Here is a 25,630-nt window from a genome sequence, read left to right on the forward strand (position 1 = left end):
ATAGGGATATTTAGCATCATAAAAGGTGAAATCATCATTTAACTTAAAAAGAAAGAATGACATTAGTTTGGTTGAAAATAACAGAATACAGAACTCAGAAATGATGTGCAGACAAAAAGTATTTTTACTAATATTTATTTTATCTGTTTTTTTCTCCAAGAACACTTGCAGTAGAAAGGTCACGTCTAGAGCCCTGGATACATCTGCATGTGGGTCTCTCCTCAGGCGCCTCAAGCTCACACTCAGTCCCTGAATTTATGGAGGTGACACAGGGTTCAGAAAACACAAACCCCACAACAACAGCATACACACATTCAAAAATGAATGCACATGTGGAAAATCTCTTTTGATGGATGCAGCCGCCTTTATTGCAATGTTAAAAAAGTAGGTGTTAACACTCATGTTTAACAGAATGATTCGCCACACGGGTGGCTTAAGACTTAGGGACATAAATCGCAAAATTGCTGATTGAAACACCTTATGGACATTGACAAGTCTTCTCCCCTTTCCAAGAGGCTCAGCATTGATTACCAGCTAATTATAAACGAAGGAAGTGGCAGCTTGTTTGTTTCTAGGGTTGCAGTAGAATACATTTGCACTTCTCCAGGAGATCACGTGATATCGGGTGAGAATTCCGCAGAGCACTAAGTGCTACCTTCTCCACTCTTCTTCTCCTTCACTCTAGTTGTCTGTCTCTCACTCCTCTCTCTACACCTTTTAATTCTGCCGCCTTTCCACCCCCCCCCCCCCCCTGTCCACGTTCACAGTGGCGGTGCCTCCCAAAAGCTTTCTTTCACACCCAAAGCGGGGATTCAAATAATCATATGTTGCGTTAATTAGGTCCCCGTGCCTGACAGGAAGGCCTGACTTGAAGAAACATATGCCGCTAAGTCTCTCTAATCAGAGCTATTCGCACGGTGATTATTAGACATGCTTTACTTATGTCCTCATCCACTTCCACATATTCACCCACAAACACCAGTCAGACAATGTATCTTCAGAGTTCATGATCACAAATTAATCTGAGTATCACCATCTGAAAGTGCAACTGAGAACCATACAACATTGCTAATGGGTAGACATTTAGATTTTATGTTAAAGATTTTAATTTAAAGCATTTTAGATGCTGTAACAGATTTTTCTAGTTCATTTAAATAGTCCTTCAGTGTGACCAATTATTATTTTTAATTAAAATATTTATTGAAGTCGGTCTGATATGAGCTCATAAAATTGTAGGCGCAATAAATAAAATATAGATTTTTTTAAATGCTGTATATAGTTGTTTTAAATTAGCATGTCAAACCACAGGATTTGAGACATCGTTTCCTATAGCATACACTGAAGAAAAGCTTTAACTAATTTTATTTTATGTTATGCTTATTAACAGGAAAAATCATGTGTGGATGTGTCATACTGCATGGCTGAACGTATTTAAACATACATATTACAAAATTAATTAGAATGTAAAACTTAAGCTTGAATGCATTTTATTTTCTTCCTGTTAGGTTCCTGATTAGCAATACTGTAACACTTTATTTTTTGATGGTCCCCGACAGACATAAGTAACTTTGCAAGTACATGTCAATTCATTCTACTAACCCATAACCCCATAACCCCAACCGTAAAAGTCTACTAATACTCAAATAGTATTAGAGTTAGTCAACATGTAGGTGCAACGTTATGTACAGTCAACAGAAAGTTTATAAGAAGTTCAAAGATCCCCACAAATGTCCAATTTGGAAATGAATGTTATGAGCAACTAAATAGTAATTCTAAAATGCCAATTTAATTGATGTTTAAAGTTTATGAACAAAATGTTTATTCTTTGCTATCCAACAAAAGGATAAAAATAAAAGAAAACCTTATTTATTTATTTATTTATTTATTTGAGAATGTACATGTTAGACTGTTTTCTATTTGAGAATGTACATGTTCGAGAATGTTAACTTACATTTCTAAATGTTCTTTGCTATCAAACAAAATGAGAAAGAGTATTTATTTATGTGTTTGAAGATGATAAAATCACTAAATAAAACAGGCCTATTTACGGTATCTAAAGCATTTTTTTTTTACTTAGAGTAAGTCCAGAGTGAAGTAAATAGGAAAAGGAAGTGAGATTTGACATTTAACAAGTGCCAGATTGACAACACGGGGTACCGACCGTAAAACATGACTGATGGCGTGCAGGCGTGGTCTGGGTCCATGCGAGCTTTAGACACGCTCAAGTTTCCGTGGGCGTCCGACTAGGCCCTATATCGTCCTCTCCCCTCCGTAACCGCTGCTGAGACAAGAGTCATACGCTGTTGTGGAAAGAAAGAGCACAGACAGAAACTGATCACAGATGCATATAGCTGAAGGTATATTGCTTAACAGATCTTTACAGATGGAAAATCTCAGATGTATAGAAAAACCATTAGCACAGGATGAGTCAGAACTACACTTCACTACATTGCCCCACCACATGAAAACTCTAGCCCCGAAACTGCAGGAAGAAGAAGTGTGATAAAGAAATCTAGCAATCTTACACATCACTCTCTGATTGTGCATCAACTGAAAAGACATGATTTTGGGAGAGCTTTACTTTTAAAAGCAAACATATCGTGCCAAATCTCACCTGAAATTGAATCAGATCCTGGTCCTATATCATTCACATCATAGCACTTCTGTCACTCTATGACCACAGATATAAATATGACCTCAATAAAATATTTGCTGCTGGTCTTGTACAACAACAGGGTGACACTGATGCAATATTCAACGAATAAGACGTGAATCATTTGACTGTCTTGTTCTTTCATGTCATTGCTACAATCAAAGTAAAACGTTTGCATACGCAGCTACGAGCTGAAACTGCTCCAGAGAAGAGCTGTGGTAATGTAAATTCCCTCTTGCCATACACCTGTGATAACTGCGCCGACTATGTTTGTGGCATTCAAAGCCACTGCTTAAATGCTTAAAAGACTGCAGGGCAGTGTGTTGTGTGCGTAGTGTGATTTGTTTAATTGCTGATACAGTAGACGAGGGCTGTTTCTGCGCACCATTAGTGTTCTGTACCTTCGTGGTGAAAGTCGCCTGAGGGAGATCAGCTTAACTAAGGGCCTAAAAGGTGGCGGTCATTCCCACAGGGCAGGTGGAGAGTATATCAGCCCAGCCCGGTGAACACGTCACTGGGGACAATACGCTATCATCCGAGGTGTCAACACCAATAAGTTCAGCTGGTGACCTTGTGAGTTCACCTTGCTAGGAGAAAAGTGAAATTAGAGAAATGACAGTGCGGGGAGGCAATTGTGTCATACCTGCATAGCACTGGGGGGGACAAAGTGTGTTTGTGTGTGCGTGCATGCGTGAGTGTGTGTGTGTGTGCGTGTGTGTGTGCGTGTGTGTGTGTGTGTGTGTGTGTGTGTGTGTGTGTGTGTGTGTGTGTGTGTGTGTGTGTGTGTTTGTGACATATGGGGACACAAATGTGTATAATGACATGGGTATGACATAGGCATTGCAAGGAGAAGATGAAATATGAGGACATTGGCCATGTACCCTAAAAACCATTACACCTATGGAATGTCCCCATATGTCACAAAAACAAACGTGTGTGTGTGTGTGCGTGCGTGCGTGCGTGGCTCATGTAAAAAGTTGTGGGAACAAAATGTCCCTACAAAGGTGTCAATATCCAAACTCCTTGACTTTATGGCTTGACATTTTTTGGTTTCTGTGACATTTTCAAGTTTTCTGTGATGGGTAGGTTTAGGGGTAGGTTTAGTGTAGGGGGCTAGAAGAAAACATGAAAACAGACAATCACACGTGTGTGTGAGTGGGGTGTATGTGGGTGTAATGTTTTTTAGAGAAACAATTTGTAAAAAATTGTGTATAATTAGTTCAATCCAGCTGAACTATAGGCTAATAAAAAAATCAACACAATGCAACACAAGACTAGTTTTCACATAACAACAAAGTAAAGTGAGAAAGCTAAAACATTTTCTACATTGTTAAAATATTATATTATATTAAAATCCAGAAATAAAAGAAAATACTATTTGAGCAATGCATATTCATACCTTAAAATTATGTTTAGTTTTTAAGTAAAAAGTACTTTAAAAATAGTTAATTATTAGTTCTTATTTTTTAACATATGAAAGTATATACATTATATGTTACATTTAGTGTTATTTATTTATGCTTTCTGCATTGTTTTTGTCATTTTACACAGACTTTGTCTTTATGATATCACAGTTGTTGGAAAAGACACTTTCTATAGTGAACACTAAGACATAATTATATACATATTACATACAACACCTGTAACATTTAAATAAAGACAAACAATCTGTAACACACGGATTGTTTGTCTTTATTTAAATGTTACAGGTGTTGTATATAATATGTATATAATATAAGTGAGAAGTAATATCATAAACATGAGATTCAAAAAGTAAATAAATTCAGTTGAAAATGGATAAAAACGACTCACTCTCTTTTTTTCCACTATATATATATATAAAATACATACATATACTTATACTTATATATACACCATATGTGTGTGTGTGTGTGTGTGTGTGTGTGTGTGTGTGTGTGTGTGTGTGTGTGTGTGTGTGTGTGTGTGTGTGTGTGTGTGTGTGTGAATATATATATAGACACACATACGCATATAAGCGCCTAACTAAATAAGTTCACTCAGTATGCACTCAATGAATTAACATTGTAACAAAGTTCAGTTCTATTAAGTGGATATCAAACTGAAGCCCATGTAAATAGGGGAAGGCCCGTCCTCGCGCATCAAGCCTATCACGCCCAGTCTGAGTGTAAAGCCCACCTCCGGACCAATTACAATTCGAGATATGGATATATCATAGAGTCTTATCATGTGTTTGAAGTCCGATTCCTATTCCAAATTCATAGTGGTAATGTCTTCAACATATTAAGATAAATAAAAGGGGAGATTGTCCAAGTAGTCTAAAACTAGATTCCACGGCGCGTTTTGCAGACAAGCTCCACAACTTGTAGTTCATAGAAAGTTTGTATTGGAGTCTTATTTTAAATGATAAAGCATACGGACGGTAAACCTATGACACCTCCAGTGAGCTCGGACCGGTGCTGCAGATGGGCGGCATAGGCAGGAATTTGTATTTCAATATGTTGAATGGAACAGACGCGCAAAGTTTCGCTAAAGACGCAGAATTAACCAGCCACCTGCACAGAAACCGCGACTTACCGGACTTCAAAATGGGCATCCAAGACACGAGGTTTTACTACCAGGATTCGATTCCAAACGGTCAGGACAGTTTGACGTTGCCGTTCCACTCGGAGCACCAAAGTGCCGGAGCGCAGACGGGGAGGTTTTACACACCGTCTCCGCTCGGCAGCTGTCACTTCAGCAGCCGGAGCGGGACGGGACATACTTACGTTCCAGCCGGAGCCGATGCGTATTCTTCAGCCAACGGTAAAGACGTGTACCCGAGCAGCGCAGACAGCTACACGGCGTCTTTTCAGCACGGGTACCCGCGAGCACCGATGTACACTTTACCTGGTCTACAGGTGTCCGGGAAGACACAAGTGCTCCTCAACAACTACCCGCTGTGGGCAAAGTTCCACAAGTATCAGACAGAGATGATCATTACGAAACAGGGACGGTAAGAAGCCTTATGGATTGTCTCTTTAGTGTGTCATTAGCATAGACGTTTGTTTTCATGGCAAAGCTTTTGTGCGCAATTGGAGCAAGAAACTGTTCGTTCGGCATTTACAAATGCCCCATATGAATGTTTATTCCTCTTACTTGTGTAGGCTACTCATGAATGCCAGCTGTGCCATCCAGGGCAGGTGGGCATGAAATCGAGTCCTTGGCATATATGTGTGTCTTAAATTTAGAAGCCTAATTACAGAGAGATCTTTTGATCTAATCACTTTTTTCTACCAGACCGCGACCTGGTTTCAGTTATTGTCAAAAGTAAACAAACTATTTGTCAAATTCTCTCACTGCACCTATATGCACTTTGACACAAATGTTTGAAACTGAAATGACCTTATTGTTTGACACAATTCTGACTGGAGCTTGTTAAAAACTGCTGATATTTTAGATTTATTTTTTATTTTTCAGTATAAGGACGACAATGTTCTGAAAGAACGTGCTGACCAAACGTAGTTATCGTGAATTTACCGTGAGTAATTATTACCAAAAGAAACAAAAAAGAAAAAAAATCTCCATCATTTATTATCATCACTCTATTATTATCAAAATAGTATGACTTTTTAATATTAGACTACTGGTGGTGGTCCCTATAGAGACTAGAGGGAGGAAAGTGCTTGTGGGGAAAGTTGACAGGTCAGCGAGCATTAATATCTAAAACATGTCCCTGATGATTATAATCTACAGATGTGCAACACTTTCATTTCAGAGTTGCTTTCAAGGCACACGTTACACAGTCATTGCATGATACGGATTAAAATATTAACTGATAAATCTTTATAATTATTTCTAAATAGGCCATTATATGTCAGTTTAGTAACAATATTTATCACAGAATCTTTTTTGCGTATATATATATACTGTTGCATTGACCTATAATATCTAATATGATCACATCTGCCACCATAAAAATAATTTCTGTTAAAATATATGAGAATTGACAGCATGAAAAACACATTAATAATTAAGCGGGGTGGAGGTGGGGGGCGCTCACACTTTACATCCAAATAGTATATTTCAGAGACTTAACAGTAACATTTAGAGACAGAAATGTATTCAATATTTTTCAATATGCAGGATTTTAATTTCACGAAATAATATACATTTAAAATATGATCTTGAAAGCAAGTCATCTAAAGTTGAAAGGAAGAGGCAACAAAATGTTTTTATCTTAATGTTTTAACTGACTGAATTCACATTATCACTTTAAAAACTAGTCTCACCTTATAATGGTCATCACTTATAACGGTCTATATTTAATTTTTTACTACACTTTTATGCACCACAAAACTAATCAGGCTACATTTTCAAAACAGAGATATTTATTTATTTATATTTTTCAATATTATTATTGTTGTTAGCTTTTACAAAGATATGCATGCATCTTATGTGTATGGTGTATGGTGTGTGTGTAAGTGTGTGAATGCACGCTTCTGTAACCTGTAGCCTACTGGCCGGTGTCTTGAAGCCTTTTTCAAACCGTCTTTATCTTGAATGTGCAGCACATTCAGAATAGAAAGAAAACATAATGAAATAGCGTATATATCATGTGGTTTATTAATGGCATAAATTACAAAAATAATGTTACATAGTACTTCAAATCAGCCTTGTATAACAATTAAACAGGCTATTGTGGGAATCGATGGATCACTTAATCTTTTACGTAAGCGAGAAAAACTTGTTTGTTTTGATTAACCATATTAAATGCTATCATGACGTTGATGATTCATTTTTTGTGCCTTTGAATCTTTACATTTCCTGTTCATATCCGATCTAGAGAAGTTATCTTTCACATTCTAGAAATTGCATCTGCTTGAGTCCACTTATTTAAATACACATTATTTGCAGCTAATTATTATTATTATGTTCTGGTATATATCAGTGTAATGTGCATAAGGGTTAGTTTATTGGCTCTCATTGCCAATGAGTGCCATAGCTCAGGTAATTCTGCCCAAGACAGGAAGTCGAAAACTGAGGAGGGGGTGGTGCATTTGGGGGGTTAAGTTGGTTGAGCACCAGTGAGATTCTGATGGCCATACACATCAGTGGAGGTAGCTTTGAAGTGCAGGAAATGAAGGAAGGCACTTTCTTCCTCTCTCGCTCTCTCTCTCTCTCGCTGTCTTTGCTCTCTCTCTCTCTCTCTCTCTCTCTCCACTGGTCTGGTACTCTGTGAGCGCAGTGATGCACGTTTCCTCAGAAGTCGAGGTGCAGTCCGAGTCAGGGCTTTGAAATGCACCGTAAGGCCCACAGTCTGAGACGAGAGCAGAGGTCTTCGGCCCTTTTCAAGTCGAACTCTAAAACTGGCCCCTAACCTCACCCTTAAACAGGCACAGGGCCATCAGCTAAACATAGATTGGTGTAGGTGAGCGTTGTCTTGCTTTTATGCTAGGCTTAGAGGCAAATAAGGCAACAAGAGAGTGCCAAATGATACTAATAACTGGAATAAAAGTCCTGAAAATGTTACCTCACAGAACATTAGTGGGAGTGATATGAAACTACCGATGTTGTCAAAGATCCATTCCACAGCGTGTTTAGTGGTTGATAAACACTAGAGTGAAAGAAAAAATCTTATTTCAAATGCGTCTGCAACATACGTCTTAAAAGAGGAATGGGGATTTTAGATTAAAGATATTCTGGCCTCAGGTGCTTGCATAGGAAATGTGAATGAGTAGGACCTTCGTAGGTTAGGTGAAAACCAAACTCTGAGGAGTCATGGGTCTCTGCTTTATGTGTAAATAAAGCTGTCTCTCTCCGCTTCAGTGGATTCACATGTCTCATGTTTAAACCCACCAAAAGCTCGAAATTTTCCAAGCATTTGTTTATTGCAGAGAAGTCTAAAACAGTTTAGAGAAACTTTTTTAGGGTTTCTATACTCACAAACAGAAGTATCACCTCACTGTGGGTGATACTGCACAATGAGTACAAACCATGCAGCACAGCAGAAAGTTGCACATGAATAATTTATCCGGCCTTTATTTGCCCCCCTTTAAATTGCAGCATTAGGTAAGATATAAACATGGCAGTTATAAACAGTGGCTGCAAAAAGTATCTGGATGGTTCACCCAAAAATTTAAATTCTGTCATTATTTACTCACCCCAATAATTATTATTCAATATTTACTCAAACCTGTACGACTTTCTGTCTTCTGTGAAACATAAATTAAATGACAGTCAATAGTCACTAAAGCTATTTGATTACCAACATTCTTCAAATTATCTTATTGTGTGAACAATTTTTTTTTTTAAATAAATGTATGAACTGCCTTTTTGCATTTTTTTGCAATTATTACTTGCGTAACTTGTGAAATTTTACATTTCTGAGTGAAAATTGTTTCAAAGTAAATCCTACACCATATTTTGTTTAGTTCAGTTGTATAACAAAGCAAACCAAGTTGCATCCGCAAACAATTGATGCTAGAGCTTTTATAAGACCTAACTTCACTTTACTAAGGCATTTTTTTAATTACTAACAGATGTCAGCATGACTTTAGTGGATGTAAAAAGTTCACAAAAGCATCCTATAGCGGATCTAGTTCATCGCATGACCTAAGGACATGTTCTACTAAGTTAAACAACCAAAAAAAGTTCTAATAATTAATGGACCCACTTTATATGTGGTGGCCTTAACTACTATGAACTAACATTGTAATTAATCATTTGATACAATGCACTTATTGTGTACATACATGTTTTTACATTGTACTCATTTGAAAAAATGCCTGCATGTAACTACGTCTGTAATTCATTTATTTAGTTACATTTGTAATTACACAGTTGGCACTTCCCTTACGCCTAACCCTACCCTTAAACTGACCCATATCACCACACTTGTCCCTAACTTTACCCGTATCCCACCTCAATATCAGCAAAGGTGTTTTGCAATACAATTTGAACACAGTAAGTACATTGTACTTATTTTTTGATGTAAGTACATAAGGCCACCTAATATAAAGTGGGGCCTAATTAATTATTAATATGAATTTAAAATCAGTCTAACTTTTTGTACTCTGCTTGAAGAGTTTTGCTTATTTTAATTTTGGTAACACTTTACAACAAGTTTCATTAGCTAACATTAGTTAACTACGTCAGTGAATATGAACTAATAATGGACTGCACTTATAAAGCATTTATCAATCTTTGTTAATGTTCATTGCAACATTTACTAATGCTTTATTAAAATCTTGTTAACATTAGTTAATGCTCTGTGAACTAACATGAACAGTTGTATTTTTATTAACCAATGTTAACAAAGATTAACAAATACAGTAACAAATGTATTGCACATGGTTAGTTCATGTTAGTTAATAATTGTAGAGTATTACCTGTATTTTATTGTATAATGCAAAGAAATGTTTAAGTTTGATACTAATACTTTGGGGGCCACTTTATAGTCATTTTAGAGGCGCTGCATAAAATATGCAGTTTCTCCTCCTGCACCATTCAAGGTCTTTCTGTCTGTAGCCTTTGAGCTTTCTTTCTTTCTTTTTTTTCGTCTAACAATCACTTCCTGTTCAGCTGTATTTGGTAGCATGGAGTATGCAGTCTTGCTGCAACAAAAAAAAAGCAAGACCTCAAAAGCAGCAAACTTGTTGAATAGTCACCGCTCACTACAGAACAGATTGATCACTGTGTACATGATTCCAGCAGAATCCCATCATGCAGCTCTGACAGAAACAGATGAGTTGTGACAGCAGCACATCAGTAGAACACCGTCGAGATCAAAGGGATCGTCTGTAACTGTGGTTGCCGGCTGCTCCGTTTCCAGCCACTGTTTTTCAGCAGCCGTGCTACAAACTCCTCACTTACAGCTATGACAATTCTCCAACATCAGCAAATGTATCGTGGTTTCTGAATGTAACCACATTCACATAATAGCTTACAATAACCACGTAAACATGCCTACTGTACATCTCAATCTGCTTGTGTCATGTTTGATATTTTACCTTTACGTATAAAAACAACAGCTAGCAGCCACAGACTGGCATGTTTTCAGATGATCAAGACTAGGAGGATGACGCAAACTAGACCTGAACTCCTGTCCTGGCAAATCAATGACAGGCTCGGGGAGAAAGCCCCCTCACCGGTCTATATCCAGACAGTTTTTTCCCTCTTTTTCTTTTTTTTTTTGATGGTCCCTTTCTGTCTTTTTTACTCTGCAATGTTGCGTTGATCACACCAAGCACTTCTTGTGCTAAGGGCAATCACGTATGGAAAACTGTATCTTCCTAAAGTCCTAGACAGCAGAGGAGGCATTTCTGTTTGGCAACCACCTACTACCACATGTTCATGGCTCCATCACTGAGTCAAGGAGTGGCAGATAAGTTTCCAAAGGTTAACCTCTAACTTTTTGTCGTAAACCTTGAACTCCCACTCATGCAAAACATTCCTCTCAGTGGTGAACCCACTGGTTTCCCCCTCTCCAGGTACTGATTTCTTATAAATGTCTCATTTTAAAAAAGTATGACAATTTCTGAGGCTCAGTCAGATGAGGAAAGTGACTGCCACAGAAGGTATAGTTATAACTCAGAACGAGGAGGGAGCGTATGAGCGTTGAATTATACAGAGACGATTCTGGTTTCTGTTTTCACTTATATTGACAACTGATGTGGAAGAAGAAACCCTTCACCTGCTCGGTCTCTTCACCACCACAAGGCCCCACAATGCCAGGGCTCTATCTGAGAATGATGATTGATTACAGCTGCCCGCGGGTGGGCAGTCCGTCCGCTTGTGTTATGCCGCCCTGTACCAAACGAACGTCATCGCCCTCCAATCCTCGACATCAGGCGTCCTTTACCCTACTTGAAAAGAGAAACTTATTTCAGTTAGAAATCTCATCATTCTCCCTTTTGAAACAAACCGGTGCTTCTTTATTTCTTTCCACTCACTGGAGTGTAACTTCTTGGAAACACAAAATGAAATATGTTGTTCTGTGTGCAAGCGGACATTGTCATTAAAAAAGTACAAAAAAAAGTACAGGCAGTGTAACGAAGTACCATTGAACTGTTGTTGTGTGGTTTTAAAAAAACTTTCACACATTTGTACATACACAACATGATGATTTTTTTCTTGTAGATGAAGTCAAACTTCGTCGGTTCTCATGCATCTTAACTGATCACACCGCATGAGATAAATTATAATATAATTTGCATTGCACTATTCCATTAAATGTGAAATATCAATGCTTAAATTGTTTTAGTGTTTAGATTTACAGTACAATAATGTACAAAGTTTTGGGGTCAGTAAGCTTTTTAATGTTTTTGAAAAACACCCACCAATGACAGATTTATTAATAGAAATAGAAAATAAATTAAAATACAATAAAACAGTATTCTGAAATATTATTACAATATAAAATACCTATTTTCTTAATATATTTGACATATTGTCAGCACCATTACTCCAGTCGTCAGTGCCACATGATCTTTCAGAAATCATTATTATTATTATTATTACTATCATCAATGTTGAAACCAGTTGTGCTGCTTAATATTTTTGTTGATACCAATTTTCAGGGATATTTGATAAGCGGAAAGTTCAAAAGAACAGCATTTCTTTTTTAAATAGAATTTTTTTTAAGTGTTTACTGTTCCTTGTTGAATAAAAGTATTACTTTCTTTTAAAAAAAAGTTACATTTGTCAGTATTATATTGCAATTATACATTTAGGACTGAGTAATAATAATTAACTACATGCATGGCTAGGGATTGGTTTAGGGTTAATTGCATGTAATTATGCATAATTTTGTGTTATTCCTAATGTGTAAAATAAGTGTTACCAAAAACAATCTTACTGAGCCCATTCTTTTGTATGGTAGAGTACATGTACGTCATGTTCAAAAATAATTTCTTAAGAATTAGCAGATAATTTCCACAAATGTGTCCAAACAAACAATTCCATATCCACGTACAAAGTCAAATTTCTATATAAAGCAGAACTAATTCCAATAATCTGACCTCCATGTTCTTCCCAATGTTAAAAAAGGTTTACAGTTTCACTCAGCTAGCTCAAAGGCACAGGAGACAGGATAGAGAGTGAGAGATTTTTATAAACATACTCATAACCTAAATCCATTCTGAGCCATATACAAATTATTTGTATCCAGTTCATGGAATTGATATGATACAGACACAGATACGAGCAGACAACTGCACTTGAGTGTCACCTGACAGGAGCATCCTGCTGAGGGGAAACATACAAGCATGAGCAGTAGCCTGCAACTGTTGAATCTATTGAATGAGAGGCAGCCATGTGCCATAGACGTCATCTCTGGAGTATATTAGTGAGACTGAAAGCGTCATAGTATTGGGTGAGGTTGAATTAAATCCAGCAAGGCTGATATCAAATGTTTGTTGTATCACAGGATGTGCCAAGGTGAAAAGACACAGAAACAAGGCTGTAGAACATTAAATGCTGGGTCTTTTATAGGAAGTGTGTGACTAAGTCGCCTCTTTGGAAACTTCACCCTAACTGCCATGGGACACACTGACCTCCTAGTTACCTCCTTTCCTTCACTGCACCGTGATTAAAATCTGTCTAGCAAGGGAAACTACAGCAATCACATCTCCCAACATGTTTTATTAATAGTCATATTAAAGATTCACGTACAGCCTGCTCCCAGTCACCTCTCTATCGCAATGAATGTGCACACATAACTATTGTTTATTCCACCAAATACTCATCCTCATATATGGGATCACTTTTTACTTTACAATTGCCATCATGTAGCATGACCTTAGCATAAAGGATTACGGTTTAAAAATAAATCCTTTTTCAAGAACACTTTCTTAAAGAGTGTTCTTGCAATTTAGGGGTGCAATCTTTATCAAAGGTACACTATGTAACTTTTGGCCTTCTAGAAGTTAAAAAAACAAAACTGTGAATTTTGCGGAAGAACATTGCTTTGGCTGTGTTTCAGATGTACATGACTGCTCATAAACATTCCCTAAATGGATTAAGAGATGTAATCAGTTTAGATGGAAAGGATCTCAAGCTGACTAGCTGAAGACGTTACTGTAGCTACACCCATTAATAGACACAGTACTTCCTTGAAAATAAATTCCAGCACAACGCTAAAACAGCCTATAATGAAATGACACTTCACAATAGATAATGCTTTACAACTCTGTTAAAGAGCTACATATGGCAATTTATCTGTGCAATAAAATACCGTACTCACAAGCCAATGTTGGTTCTTGTTTTATTACGTGCTCTGTTGCGTTAGCAGACTCCCCTCTTTCGATGTTTGTTTAAAACGTTACTCAAAAGTTTGATATTTAGCATGTCAACTTTTCTCTCTAATTGTGACAACTAACCTATGCCACTCCCACACCAAACACATCAACGTAGCTTTTCTCTGTTTATGGACCTGAGAAGACAAGCACAGGGGAGTGATATATGTACGCAATTTCCTGCTTAAACCATAATGCTAGGTCTAAAATATAAACACTTATCCACCTTTATCCTTAGACCCATTTGCGCAAATTATGGGAGTACTTTTGTTAAACTGTAAACAATCAGTAAAAGGTTTGCTCTATGAGCGCAATAAGCATTTTCAAAAACTGGGTACAATGAGATGACACTGTTCTAGTCCCCCTTCAACCATCAAACATCAAAATGATATTGAAGTGTTAAAGCATTAACAAATTGCCACAACAGACCCTGAATAACCCCCAATTATTTACGCAGCAATATTATGGATGTGTTAAATATCACTGTAGTAATAAATGTCTGTATTATGTAACTGTCACGGGTTGTTGCTGGCTGGCAGACAGATGAGGAAGACGTATACGATTCAGTTCAAAGGGTTTATTCTTTAAAGCTCCCACAGGAAGGCAAAAAGAATAGCAATACACACTTAACATCGACAATACCGGACACTGAACTTGAACTGAATCGAAAATATATACAGGTTTTCATGATGAGTGCACAGCTGAACGTGATTAGTGTCCGTGACAACGAGTGATTGATGAAGGCAGGTGACGACAAAATGTAACAAACCCAAACTAACGTGAATGTGACAAATGCATTGCCATTGCCATTCAAAATTGTTTATCTGGACCATTGAGTTATAATGTTTAATATAATCTTTTTGACAGACAATAAATATCCTATTGGATTTAACTGCTTTAGAAAAATATTTTAGAAAACACTGATAAAAAGAAGTGAACAGGAGAGACAATTACTTTCTAAAAAATGTGTGAGGTGAGGATTTAGGGAGAACAACAACAGATTCTTAGTGCATTCCTGTGAATCATGAATGGGAAATACTGTAAATTAAATTGTAAGAGCAGACCACGAATGTGCAGTATATGTTGTTCTTTTTCATACTCTTACAGTGGAATACAAAATAGAAAAAAAAAGAAAATAATCAGGAGGAAATGAATGCAGTGTGAACATGAGAAAATATGTACAGCTCATTCAGTCAAACTGAAGAGAAGGATTATTTGCAGCACAACCTTATTATTTGAAATGATTTGTTTCAGTCTCTTTGAGTGGAATTTTCCCAAACCGGAAATGCTTCCTATAATCTAAAACCAAGTAGACTTGTTAGGAAAAAAATGTGGATAATAGGCGTACAATAGTAAATCAGGGAAACATGTTTCAGGAGGAGGAGTGGTGATTTATTTTTGGATTTTGAGCAATACCAAAAATATATATACACATAATGTACCTTTAAAAAAAAAAATTAATAATAATAATAAATTAACAAAAATAACAAAATAATTATGAAATGTATAATTAATAATAAATAAATATAATTAAATATAATTATTAAACATTTTTTATAAACGTAAACTTTTTTTTTAAAGTAAATATATTTAAAGAAAAAATCCCCACCATTAATTTCTATTTATTAAAGTTATTTTATATAGTTCTATTTTAATTCATATTTATGTAAATGTATATATTTTATTTAGACTAAATCTAAAAAAAAAAAGCATTTATATTATATTTATATATTTATATTTGTCAGGATAATACTATTGACCAGAATTGTGATTAATTCCATCCCTGATGTCAGTAATCTCACATCTTTATCCATAACAAATAGCATTAATGCATCTTATTGCGTTTTCTGATCTGTCTGTCAACAGGAGGATGTTCCCTTTCCTCAGCTTCAACATCAGCTCACTGGACCCCTCGGCTCATTACAACATATATGTGGACGTGGTTCTTGCTGACCAGCATCACTGGAGGTACCAAGGAGGCAAATGGGTCCAGTGTGGCAAGGCAGAAGGCAACATGCCAGGTATCCGATAGTAATACACTGCCTTTTTCTGACCACTATCTACTTTTAAACCCTCCAAATAAGATACATGTCTTTATCTGAATTGTGGTTTTCATGGTGTGTGTTTTCTGAGCAGTGCAGAAAACTTCACATCCTCTGAGCTCTGTCTTTTTGTGGCTAGAAATGCATGAGTGTTTCTGATACCACTGTATGCCACAATCAGAGGAACATAAGCATGTGGCCCACCACAACAGCTCTGTTCTGCAACTGCTGTTCAAGGGAGATTGCAATGAAGTGCAGCTTGTAAAACTTGACATTGCACTCTTAATTGGCTTATTCTATAATCAATTTACAAAGTACTTTTTTGCGTTGGAAATACTCCTAAATATGGCACTTACCCAGCTAACAAAAATATGCTTTAAGAACATATTGCTAATGTTCCCCTTAAGTCCCCACACTCTAAAAAAATGTGTTGGTTTTTGTTGGTTTAACTTAAAAAAGTAAGTAAACTGGTTGCCTTAATTTTGAGTTTATTTAAATTAAAAATTTGAGTTGATACAATGAAGGAAATGTGTTTAATAAATAGAAACTCAAAATATTATTGTATCTAAGCCCACATTAAAAAAAATATTTTAATAATATTTTAATAAAGGTTGTCGAATCTCAAAAAATGTTCATTGTATTAACTCAAAAAATTATTTAAAAATAAGTTACCTGTTTGCCTTAAAATTAATTGAGTTAATACAATGAACATTTTTGAGAATCAACAACCATTATTCAAATATTATTAAAATATTTTCTTTTTTTAAAGAAGCATATTGGGTAATTGTGTGTGTGTTTTATTTGTGATGACACAAGTGAAACATGCCAAATTTAGCTATTTTCATGATTTATCAAAAAAAATTATGTGGTTCAGATACAATAATATTTTGAATTTCTATTTATTAAACCAATTTCCTTCATTGTATCAACTCAAATTTTTAATTTCAATAAACTCAAAATTAAGGCAACCAGGTTACTTTTTTAAGTTAAACCAACATTTTTTTTTTACATTGAGCAAGCATAAGATACGTTTTCAAAAACATTAAAATATCTTACTGACCCCAAAATTTTGAATAGTAATAAAGCACTGTCACTGACAATAATATGGGTTAAATACATGCATATTTAAACTGCATTAAGTATATAAATATTTCTTTTTTTTAATTCTTTTTTTTTTTTTTACAGGAAACAGAATGTACATGCATCCAGACTCTCCCAACACTGGGAATCACTGGATGAGACAGGAAGTTTCCTTTGGCAAACTGAAACTTACCAATAACAAAGGCAGCTCTAACAATGTGGGACAGGTAATATAATAATAAACCCAGACAGTTAAGCAGTCTTACTACACCATACCCACACCTGAGTCATCTATGTCGACATTGGTTGTAGTCAAACAGAGAGTACGTTTTGGGTTGAATATATCATTCTGCTGTAACACCATAGCATGTCTGCACTATTTCACTGACTATTGCATTGCTTGGAATACAGATGATAGTGCTGCAGTCGCTCCATAAATACCAACCACGTCTTCACATCGTGGAGGTGAAGGAGGATGGAACAGAGGATCCCTTCCTTACCTCTAAAACTCAGACGTTTGTCTTCCCTGAGACTCAGTTCATTGCCGTCACTGCCTACCAGAATGCAGATGTAAGTCATGTCATCTGAACACATCATGCTGTGGGTTATTTTCTTATTAATCAGATTGCAACTTCCACATAACCACTGCTTCCAGCAAACAAAAAGACATGACATCAGAGTGTGGGCCGACCCAAATGAGAGTCATGTTATGTCTGCACATTGAGTCTGTGATGGTAGTAAAGGGTTGTGTGTGCTGGAGATCTGTGGCTGTAGGAAAGAGTATGAGTGTAATTCATGCATTATTTCGTAACGACAGTGATCTATCAGTCTTTCTGACTGTGCTTCATGTGCCCAATGTGGCTTTAATCTTACCCTCTCTGTCTCTCTTCCTCTCTCTCTCTGCCCTTTCTCCAACCCCTTCCCCTGCCATTTCACAGATCACTCAGCTGAAAATAGATCACAACCCGTTTGCTAAAGGTTTCCGAGACAATTATGACACGTAAGTAAGCCTGGATTAAATTAAATACATAAAGATTGGTATATGTGGAACTATCTGTCTCTCTCTCTGTCTGTCTATTTTCAAAATTTCAGTCATATGAATTTCTTTGAATTTCCAATCGCTTAAATTCCACTTCCTTACATTCAAATTCAACACCCATTCTCAATTATCCTATTTTAAAGGTGCTGTATGTAAGTTTTTTACTGTCTTAAAGCATAAAAATACCATAATATGTTTGCAGATATTTAGGAACTAGTTCGGACCCACTTTATATTAGATGGCCTAAATACTATGTACTAACATTTTAATTAATCATTTGATACAATGCACTGATTGTGTACATACATGTTTTTACATTGTACTTACATTTTAAAAATACCTGCATGTAATTACATCTGTAATTAATTGCTGTAGTTACATTTGTAATTTCACAGTTGGCACTTCCCTTACACCTAACCCTTCCCTTAAACTGACCCATCCCACCCAAGCCAGTCTCCCTTGCAGTCTCCCTCTCAAAAACTGAAGCTTTCGCGCCTCAATCGCCTCCCGGTGACCGGTCCCAGTATAGCCACCCCTCTGTGGTTTCTAATGTACGCGATGCAAACTAAACAATAAAATTACACTTCAAATATTTTCCCCCCAGAGTTAGTTTGTCATTGAAGGCAGTTATCATCACGATGATTTCATTTCAAGTGTTCGTTTTTAAAATAAGTTTAGTTTTAGTTAGTTATTTGATGTTATAAAAACGGGGGGGGGGGTGCCGTCATGATTGACAGCTGAGACTGACGTCTTCTCTGAGTGAACTTGTCACTGAGGCACTAACGGCTTTTTTCTGGATTTTTAGGAGCAGATTGGAGCTTTAGCTTTAATTTCTACATTTCCATAATTGTTTATTTCACACCAACATAATTAATTGTTCTGCATCTGCGAGAGTGTGGGCGGGCTTTTGATATCGCGACTGTACTTCCTGCTCTACTTCCTGCGCAACTCTGGTCCCGAATTCTCTACTGCGCACACTCGGTCCCAAGATGTCAGCGCCGTGCAAGCCGCCTGAAAGCTTCAACTCTGGCAAGCGGAAACGAATTATGTCGAGTCGTCCATATTTTTTACGGTCTATGACCCTACCACACCTGTCCCGAACTCTACCTGTATCCCACCTCAATATCAGCAAAAGTGCTTTGCAATACAATTTGAACACAGTAAGTACATTGTACTTATTTCTTGATATAAGTACATAGTACTTAATGCCACCTATTATAAAGTGGGGCCAATAGTTCCCATAAACATTTCTCTGAAAAAACAATACTGCAGTCACACTGTAAAAAATGTCAGGCCTCTCCAATTGAACATTTTCTAGTGACTGCTTACATCTAAATTTTTCAGTTGGCCAAATGGAATTTCTGTGAATTTATACAACTTAATTCACAGAAATGCAATTTGGCCAACTAAAAAAAATTTGATGTGAAAACACAGGGTATTTTCCATGGAAGCCAGCAAACAAACTGGGTCAGAGATCGCAGATTCCACCTAAGCGGCAACCTTCCCCAGTTTCTGTTGAAGCCAATACAGAAGTAATTTAAACTGCAATTCATCAACTGGCCACTAGGGACACGCTCCAGAAGGGAGCAGAATCTCATTGAGCCCCATTTTAAAATTCCCAACTTCACAAAAAAAAAAAAACATGTTTACAGGCTGGTACATATTGTGGTTTCGGTCTATACGGCTAATTTTGCCCTACTTGACAACTGTTGGGGGGAGAATTTTTTATAACTCATTCGTTTACACTATATAAAGGCTTAAAGTTCTGCATAATTAAAGGTGCACTATGCAGCTTTTGTCCACTGGAAGGCGCCTATGCAAAACAAATGCGTAGTTTGATGACGCTAAGTGTGAGCGCAGCATCTTGGGAGATGTGGTCTTCTCATCACAGCCGGTGAAAAATAGGACTCGGGCAGAAATCACGTTCATGCATGCGGTTATTAACGTTACTGTAGTCTAAAGCAGAGCAGGACCGAGTGTTATGGACCTGAGCAAAGCTGCTGGAGCAATTGTTAAACAAATACCCGCCTTGTGAATACCGGGACTTTTATTATGACGGGACGGGACTCATTTGCCGGGCGCCTGCACAGATCCGCTCTTCCGGTTATGATTTTGAGGTAATGTAGCTCTGTTTATCATATTAGATACATTTAAGTGAGTTTAAAACGATGTTATGACGTTACTCCGTGCGTTCAGTTGTTCACACTGCTAAGAGTAAAGCGCTCCTGCCAAATAAAAGCCGAAACCGAGGGTAACGCAGATATGACGCAATTGACAGGTGACTCTCTCAAATGCAATGCTGCAACGTCCCTGTCCTTAGTTAAAATAAATGGAAAATGGAAACATCTGGGATATTGTAGGTACTCAACTGAACAAAATATATAACACTGGCCTAGTGGTTTTTGGATATTTTTCTGCAAAAATACTACATAGTTCACCTTTAAGGGCATGGTTACTTTGAGTGACAGGTGAATATCTATTTATCCGCTGTCTGTTAGTCATTGCGTCACCTAAGCTCCGCCCACGTCCCTCCACTTTAGCCATTTTCTGTTATCCGGACGTGACGCGCGATGACATGCTGGCAAGACGACAGCGGCCTGCTCGTCTCTACGTTACACTTCAGAACGGCTTCCTATGGGGGACATCACAGACACTACATCCATATTTTTTTTTACAGTCTATGATTCTACCCGACCTGAAAAGCCTCGGCATCCATCTAAAAATCTCAATAAAAGGGAGCATATTAAAACACGATATCAACCCATCGAAGTCTCCTCACCTTACATTGTCAATTGAGCATGTTCTTAAACTGGCAACTCGTGTGAGCATCAAATCTGAGGAGGAGGGGGCAGGGCAAACAGTATTTTGAATTTGGACTGCAGTACCCATTTCAAACACTAGCTGTCATTCTTTCATAAACACCGATAACATTTCAAATGGGGTTTTGCCTGTTTAATTTGACCTCTCTTTTCTCATGTAGGCTGTATGCACCTCCCGACTCGGACCGCCTCACGCCTTCCCCAACCGAGAGCCAGCAGCTTCTTCCAGGCGGTTGTTACCCTCACCAGCCGTACCTGTCTGATCAGTACATGAGTCCCCTGTCTCAGAGCCGTTTCTACAGCCGTGAGCCTGTCAGCATGACCCAGCAGTGCCCCAAAGACCCCGCCACCAGCCCTCACAGCCGCTGGTACCTGCCCAGCCAGCAGGGGTTGCCGCCAAACCGTCTCGACTTCAACGCGTACGAGAGTGAATACCCTTCGAACAGCCTCTACAAGCCCTTTCCGCTTCAGACGTCTCCCCACCACCCGCTGAGCTACTACCCCGAAAGCCCCTTTGCCTCCGGGCCGGTGCCTGCCACCAACCCAGGGTCGTGGAGCTCAGGACGGCCCTCAACGCAGTACCTTAACCACCCACACCACAGTAAACCCGGGTCTAGTCTCGGCTGGTTTAGAACCGTCTCATCCCCAGCTGCGTCGTCTTCTCCCTCAGCAGCGAACTCTCGCTTCCATCCCTCCCCGTCGCTTCTTGAGCCCCAGCGCCAGCCACTGCTCCAAGAGAAGTCCAAAGAGTCCGGGGAGGACGCCTGGATGGAAGCCCCCTCTGTTAAATCGGTGGACTCTGCCGACTCAGGTTTGTTCGAGGGAGGAGAGAGCAAGAAGAGGCGCGTGTCGCCTTATACGTCCAGCACGGAAAATTCCCCACCCAACCGCAGTGCAGAGGCTTGCGAAAAGGACAATTGCAGTGATGCAGGCTACTACGGCTTCTACACCCACTGAAGACCAGCACCCAGACTGTGCTCCTACTGTCTTCCACCCACCGTCTGTCCGCATGACCCGAGACGCAAGGATCAAGCTCTCTGTGATAGTAGCTACAGTGCCAGGTGTTAGGTGGCCCCTCTGTGCTTTGTGTTCCCTGTGTTAGATGTTTGGGGGTCATGTGGAGGTGTTCTGAAGGTCACGGTCACACAAAAGATGAAGACGATGTGACTGCGGTGAGACACTGGCCTGAAGACACACAGACGACCAGACCTGTGTGAATTTAGCGGCTGAAGATTTCACAGCACACCTGCTGACACTCCCCCAAAGGAACTGTCTCTGTCCCCCTCATCAGCCACAGACATGAAAACACCTCACGAAAACCCACGCGTCACAAGCACACTCGAACAAACAATCAAGTCACATTCTCATCGATCTTTTAAAACGTGGACTTAAAGGGATAGTTCACACAAAAATAAAAAGTCTGCCATCGTTCACTCGCCCTCGTGTCGTTCTAAAGACATTATTAAGAAATTACAACAAAGCACTTTCAAGCTTCAAGGACGCAAATGCACCATAAAAGTAGTTCATACAACTCATGTGCTACATGTCAAGATTTGGATGAGAAACAGACATGAAATTGAAGTCATGCATCTGCTGTTTGCAATTTGGACATGGCTTGTTCTTTCATGAACATACCAAAGGAGTTAAAAGGACTTCAATTTCAGTCTGTTTCTCCTCCAAAGCTATCGCACGGCTGCAAAAAACAAAACAAAATAAATAATAATTGTGCACAAGCCCTTTAATTTGCCTCTGACATGAATCTCACTCACTCAAGATGTGATGCTTTAGACCTGTAAGCATGTGCTGATCTTCAAAATGGCTTTTCAGACTGTCACTGTACAATAATCCAGTGTTGTCCATTTGTAAAACACAGTAGAAATTTCCACATTAAACAGATTTATATTTAAACAGGCTAATGACGCATGGACTTGCGTGCTGCATAACAATTTAGCACAGAGTTAATACGTTGGGCATTCGAATGCGAGCCTTCATTACAGTAGCTACACTATTTGCATGTCCAGTCAATCCCAAAATGCACCCCTACAGGGAGCACAATCAATAAGCACATTAAACTCTAGGCCACTCAGACAACACATGCTGGAAATAAAAGAGCCGTGATGTCTAACAGACCATGGCTCTATTCACCAGCTGGGATTCCATCTTTTAATAGACAGACATAACATGGTTGATAGAATGCATTTTAGACAGCAGTTTTATTTCCTTCGCGGTTTCTACAAAAATATTGCACAGCACAAATGTTTCTTGAGCACCAAATCACCATATTAGAATAAAGGATTGTGTGACGACTGCAGAAAAACCACAACAAAAGGATATAATAAAAATAAACGCAGCCTTAGAGACTTTGGTTACACTTTAGATTAGGGTCAAATTCTCGCTATTAACTAGTTCCTTATTAGCACTGAAGAACTATTTATTAGTACTGATAAAGCACATATTAATGCCTTATTCTGCATGACCATATTCACAACTACCTAACTATTAATAAGCAGTAATTAGGAGTTTGAGGCAAGTCGCAATTAATAGATTGTTAATAGTGAGAATTACACCCTAATCTAAAGTGTGACCGAGCCCTTTTTGCAAAACATAAAGCAAAATATCTTACAGACTCAGAAGTTTTGAATGGAAGCCAGTAATATACAGTCAAACCAAAAATGTATCAGACATCAGATATAATTATTACTAGTGGTTGCAGGACACTAGTTAATTTACGTAAATGAGGATAGCAAAATAAACTCTGACACATTATACCCCAAAGATTATTCATACAGTGGACGCTTAATTTAAGATTGAGAAAAAATTTGGGACCAAAATTATTCAGACACTGAGTGTTTTTTTTCTTTGATTGCTAATGTGACCTTTTACACCACAGACTGAACAAAATTAAGCATTGCTTGGTCATTGGTTGACCTAAATTGGTATTATCTAAGTGCGTACTTAAATGTAACAGCTGATTTTTGACTGTAATCCTTTCATACCTTTCTATCAAAGTTATCTGTCATGATTTATTTGTTCTGACAGTTTAACTGAGTTCTTGTCATTTTATTAGCATTTTCTAAACTATAGCGAATAAACTGTGATAATATGAGAAAATGTTGAAGGTGCCTAAATAAATTTTAGTTTGACTGTATATAACGTGCATCATATTTTTAAAACCTGCACTGCGTCAGATAGACAGGCTGCCAAAGAAAGAGTTAAAGGTTAATAAGTCAACGGTGAAAATAGTATCCATATTTAAAAAAATAAAAGAGCCTGTATAGATCAGTGTTAAAACTCTGAATCAAAACCAAAATAAAGTTGCAAAACTGGCTACTTATGTGAAGGCAATTGTTTTAGACAGGGCCTTGTAATCCTCAGGTTTCATTTAGTTAAAGTCAACAGGTTAGAATAAACGCACTAGTGTCAATCTGATGACTTGTAACAGGACATACTGAAACCAACAGCATTGTGTCTTGAGGCGTTGCACATGAAGGTATGCAGTTAGACAGGGTGGAAAAATGGACACCTGGCAGAGGCTTCAGACGGACTATACATCATCTTTATTCAAACAACATAGTAACATGCAGACAGCCCACACACAGACGTCAGTGACGCAGAGGAAGAATGAGCCTTTAGTCTAAGCCTATCAGGCACTGCTGGCATTCAAAGGTGAAAATGACCTCAGACAGATAAGTGGGTGACAAGATGCCACTGCAGGGACTTCTGGGACACACCGGAAGCCTGTGAGCTCCAGGAAACTGTCAATTTATAAACGCTTTCTGCGTCTTTCAGATCACACTCTCTCTCTCTCTCACACACACACACACACACACAGTCTGTGCCCTAATATAAAACCACTTGTATCTACATTACTTGTAAAATAGGAATTACAATTATGAATTTTCAAATTAATTTCCATTGATACATTTAAGTTTCCAAAAAAATTGTAACATGGTGCAAAAAACAACATGGTATCAATATTATTGTTGTTGTTTTTTTAAGTCAGCATTTTGACTCTAATTGCCTCCTCTGTTTATTTTACATATATGTATTTTGATGCAAAACCAAATGAGTCATTTAGACTGCATTATTTTAAAATGCCATTGACAGATATAATGCTTGGTTATTTAACATGTACCAAGCAATTTAGATGCTGGGAATTTTTTTCAATTCTACAAATGTAATATGAAGGAATTACTTTGCTTATGGTTTTATTAAGGTTGGTTATTAAGACTTAATTTTATTAAAAATTGCTACGAGATGGCAACAATATTATTTAACTGACAACTGTTACAGAATAAATTTGTACTTTAAAGTGCAATTAAAGTGTTTTTATGTTAATTTAAAAGATGTGTAATTAATGCTTGGTTTCTTTTTATACACTGAAATGCAATGAAACGATTGGTTACTGTTGATGTACACTGAAATACTGAACAAATAGCCTGTGTGTCTGTCATATTAACAATCAATCCATGTTTTGGCTGACCCCTGGTGGACATCATGCTCCTCATATCTTTAAGAGTGTCACTGGCAGATCTTTTAAGGAACCTTTTTACGTTACTCTCTCTGGCACAATCCTTATCTATCTGTTGAGTTAAAACCAACAATTAATAATATTTCCAATAATAAAAGTGGTGCTCTGTAGTAAGTTTCTGCCTCTGACAGCTGTCAAAATACTGTATATATATATAATGTTTTTGATTCAATCTAAATGTAATAAAGACTGAACTATACTTAATATTGTA

At 37.7% G+C, this 25,630-nt stretch overlaps 1 protein-coding gene and 1 long non-coding RNA gene across 2 annotated transcripts; one reads left to right on the forward strand and one right to left on the reverse strand.

Moving 5' to 3' along the window:
- Positions 1 to 145: 145 nt before the first annotated feature.
- LOC137055561 (uncharacterized) lies at positions 146 to 5,340 on the reverse strand. The gene is made up of 3 exons (XR_010900025.1): positions 5,210 to 5,340; positions 2,162 to 2,300; positions 146 to 249 (listed from the first exon to the last, which is right to left on the reverse strand). It is a non-coding gene; the product is annotated as an uncharacterized lncRNA (long non-coding RNA).
- On the forward strand, positions 4,861 to 25,607 carry tbx21 (T-box transcription factor 21). Its single transcript, XM_067429387.1, has 6 exons — positions 4,861 to 5,627; positions 15,775 to 15,929; positions 17,136 to 17,257; positions 17,442 to 17,600; positions 17,969 to 18,030; positions 21,050 to 25,607. The coding sequence occupies exons 1-6, from the start codon at positions 5,098 to 5,100 to the stop codon at positions 21,843 to 21,845; spliced, it is 1,824 nt and encodes a 607-aa protein (XP_067285488.1). The 5' UTR covers positions 4,861 to 5,097; the 3' UTR covers positions 21,846 to 25,607.
- The last annotated feature ends 23 nt before the right edge of the window (positions 25,608 to 25,630 follow it).

The sequence above is a fragment of the Pseudorasbora parva genome, chromosome 21 (assembly GCF_024679245.1).
Source record: "Pseudorasbora parva isolate DD20220531a chromosome 21, ASM2467924v1, whole genome shotgun sequence".
NCBI classification, from domain to species: domain Eukaryota; kingdom Metazoa; phylum Chordata; class Actinopteri; order Cypriniformes; family Gobionidae; genus Pseudorasbora; species Pseudorasbora parva.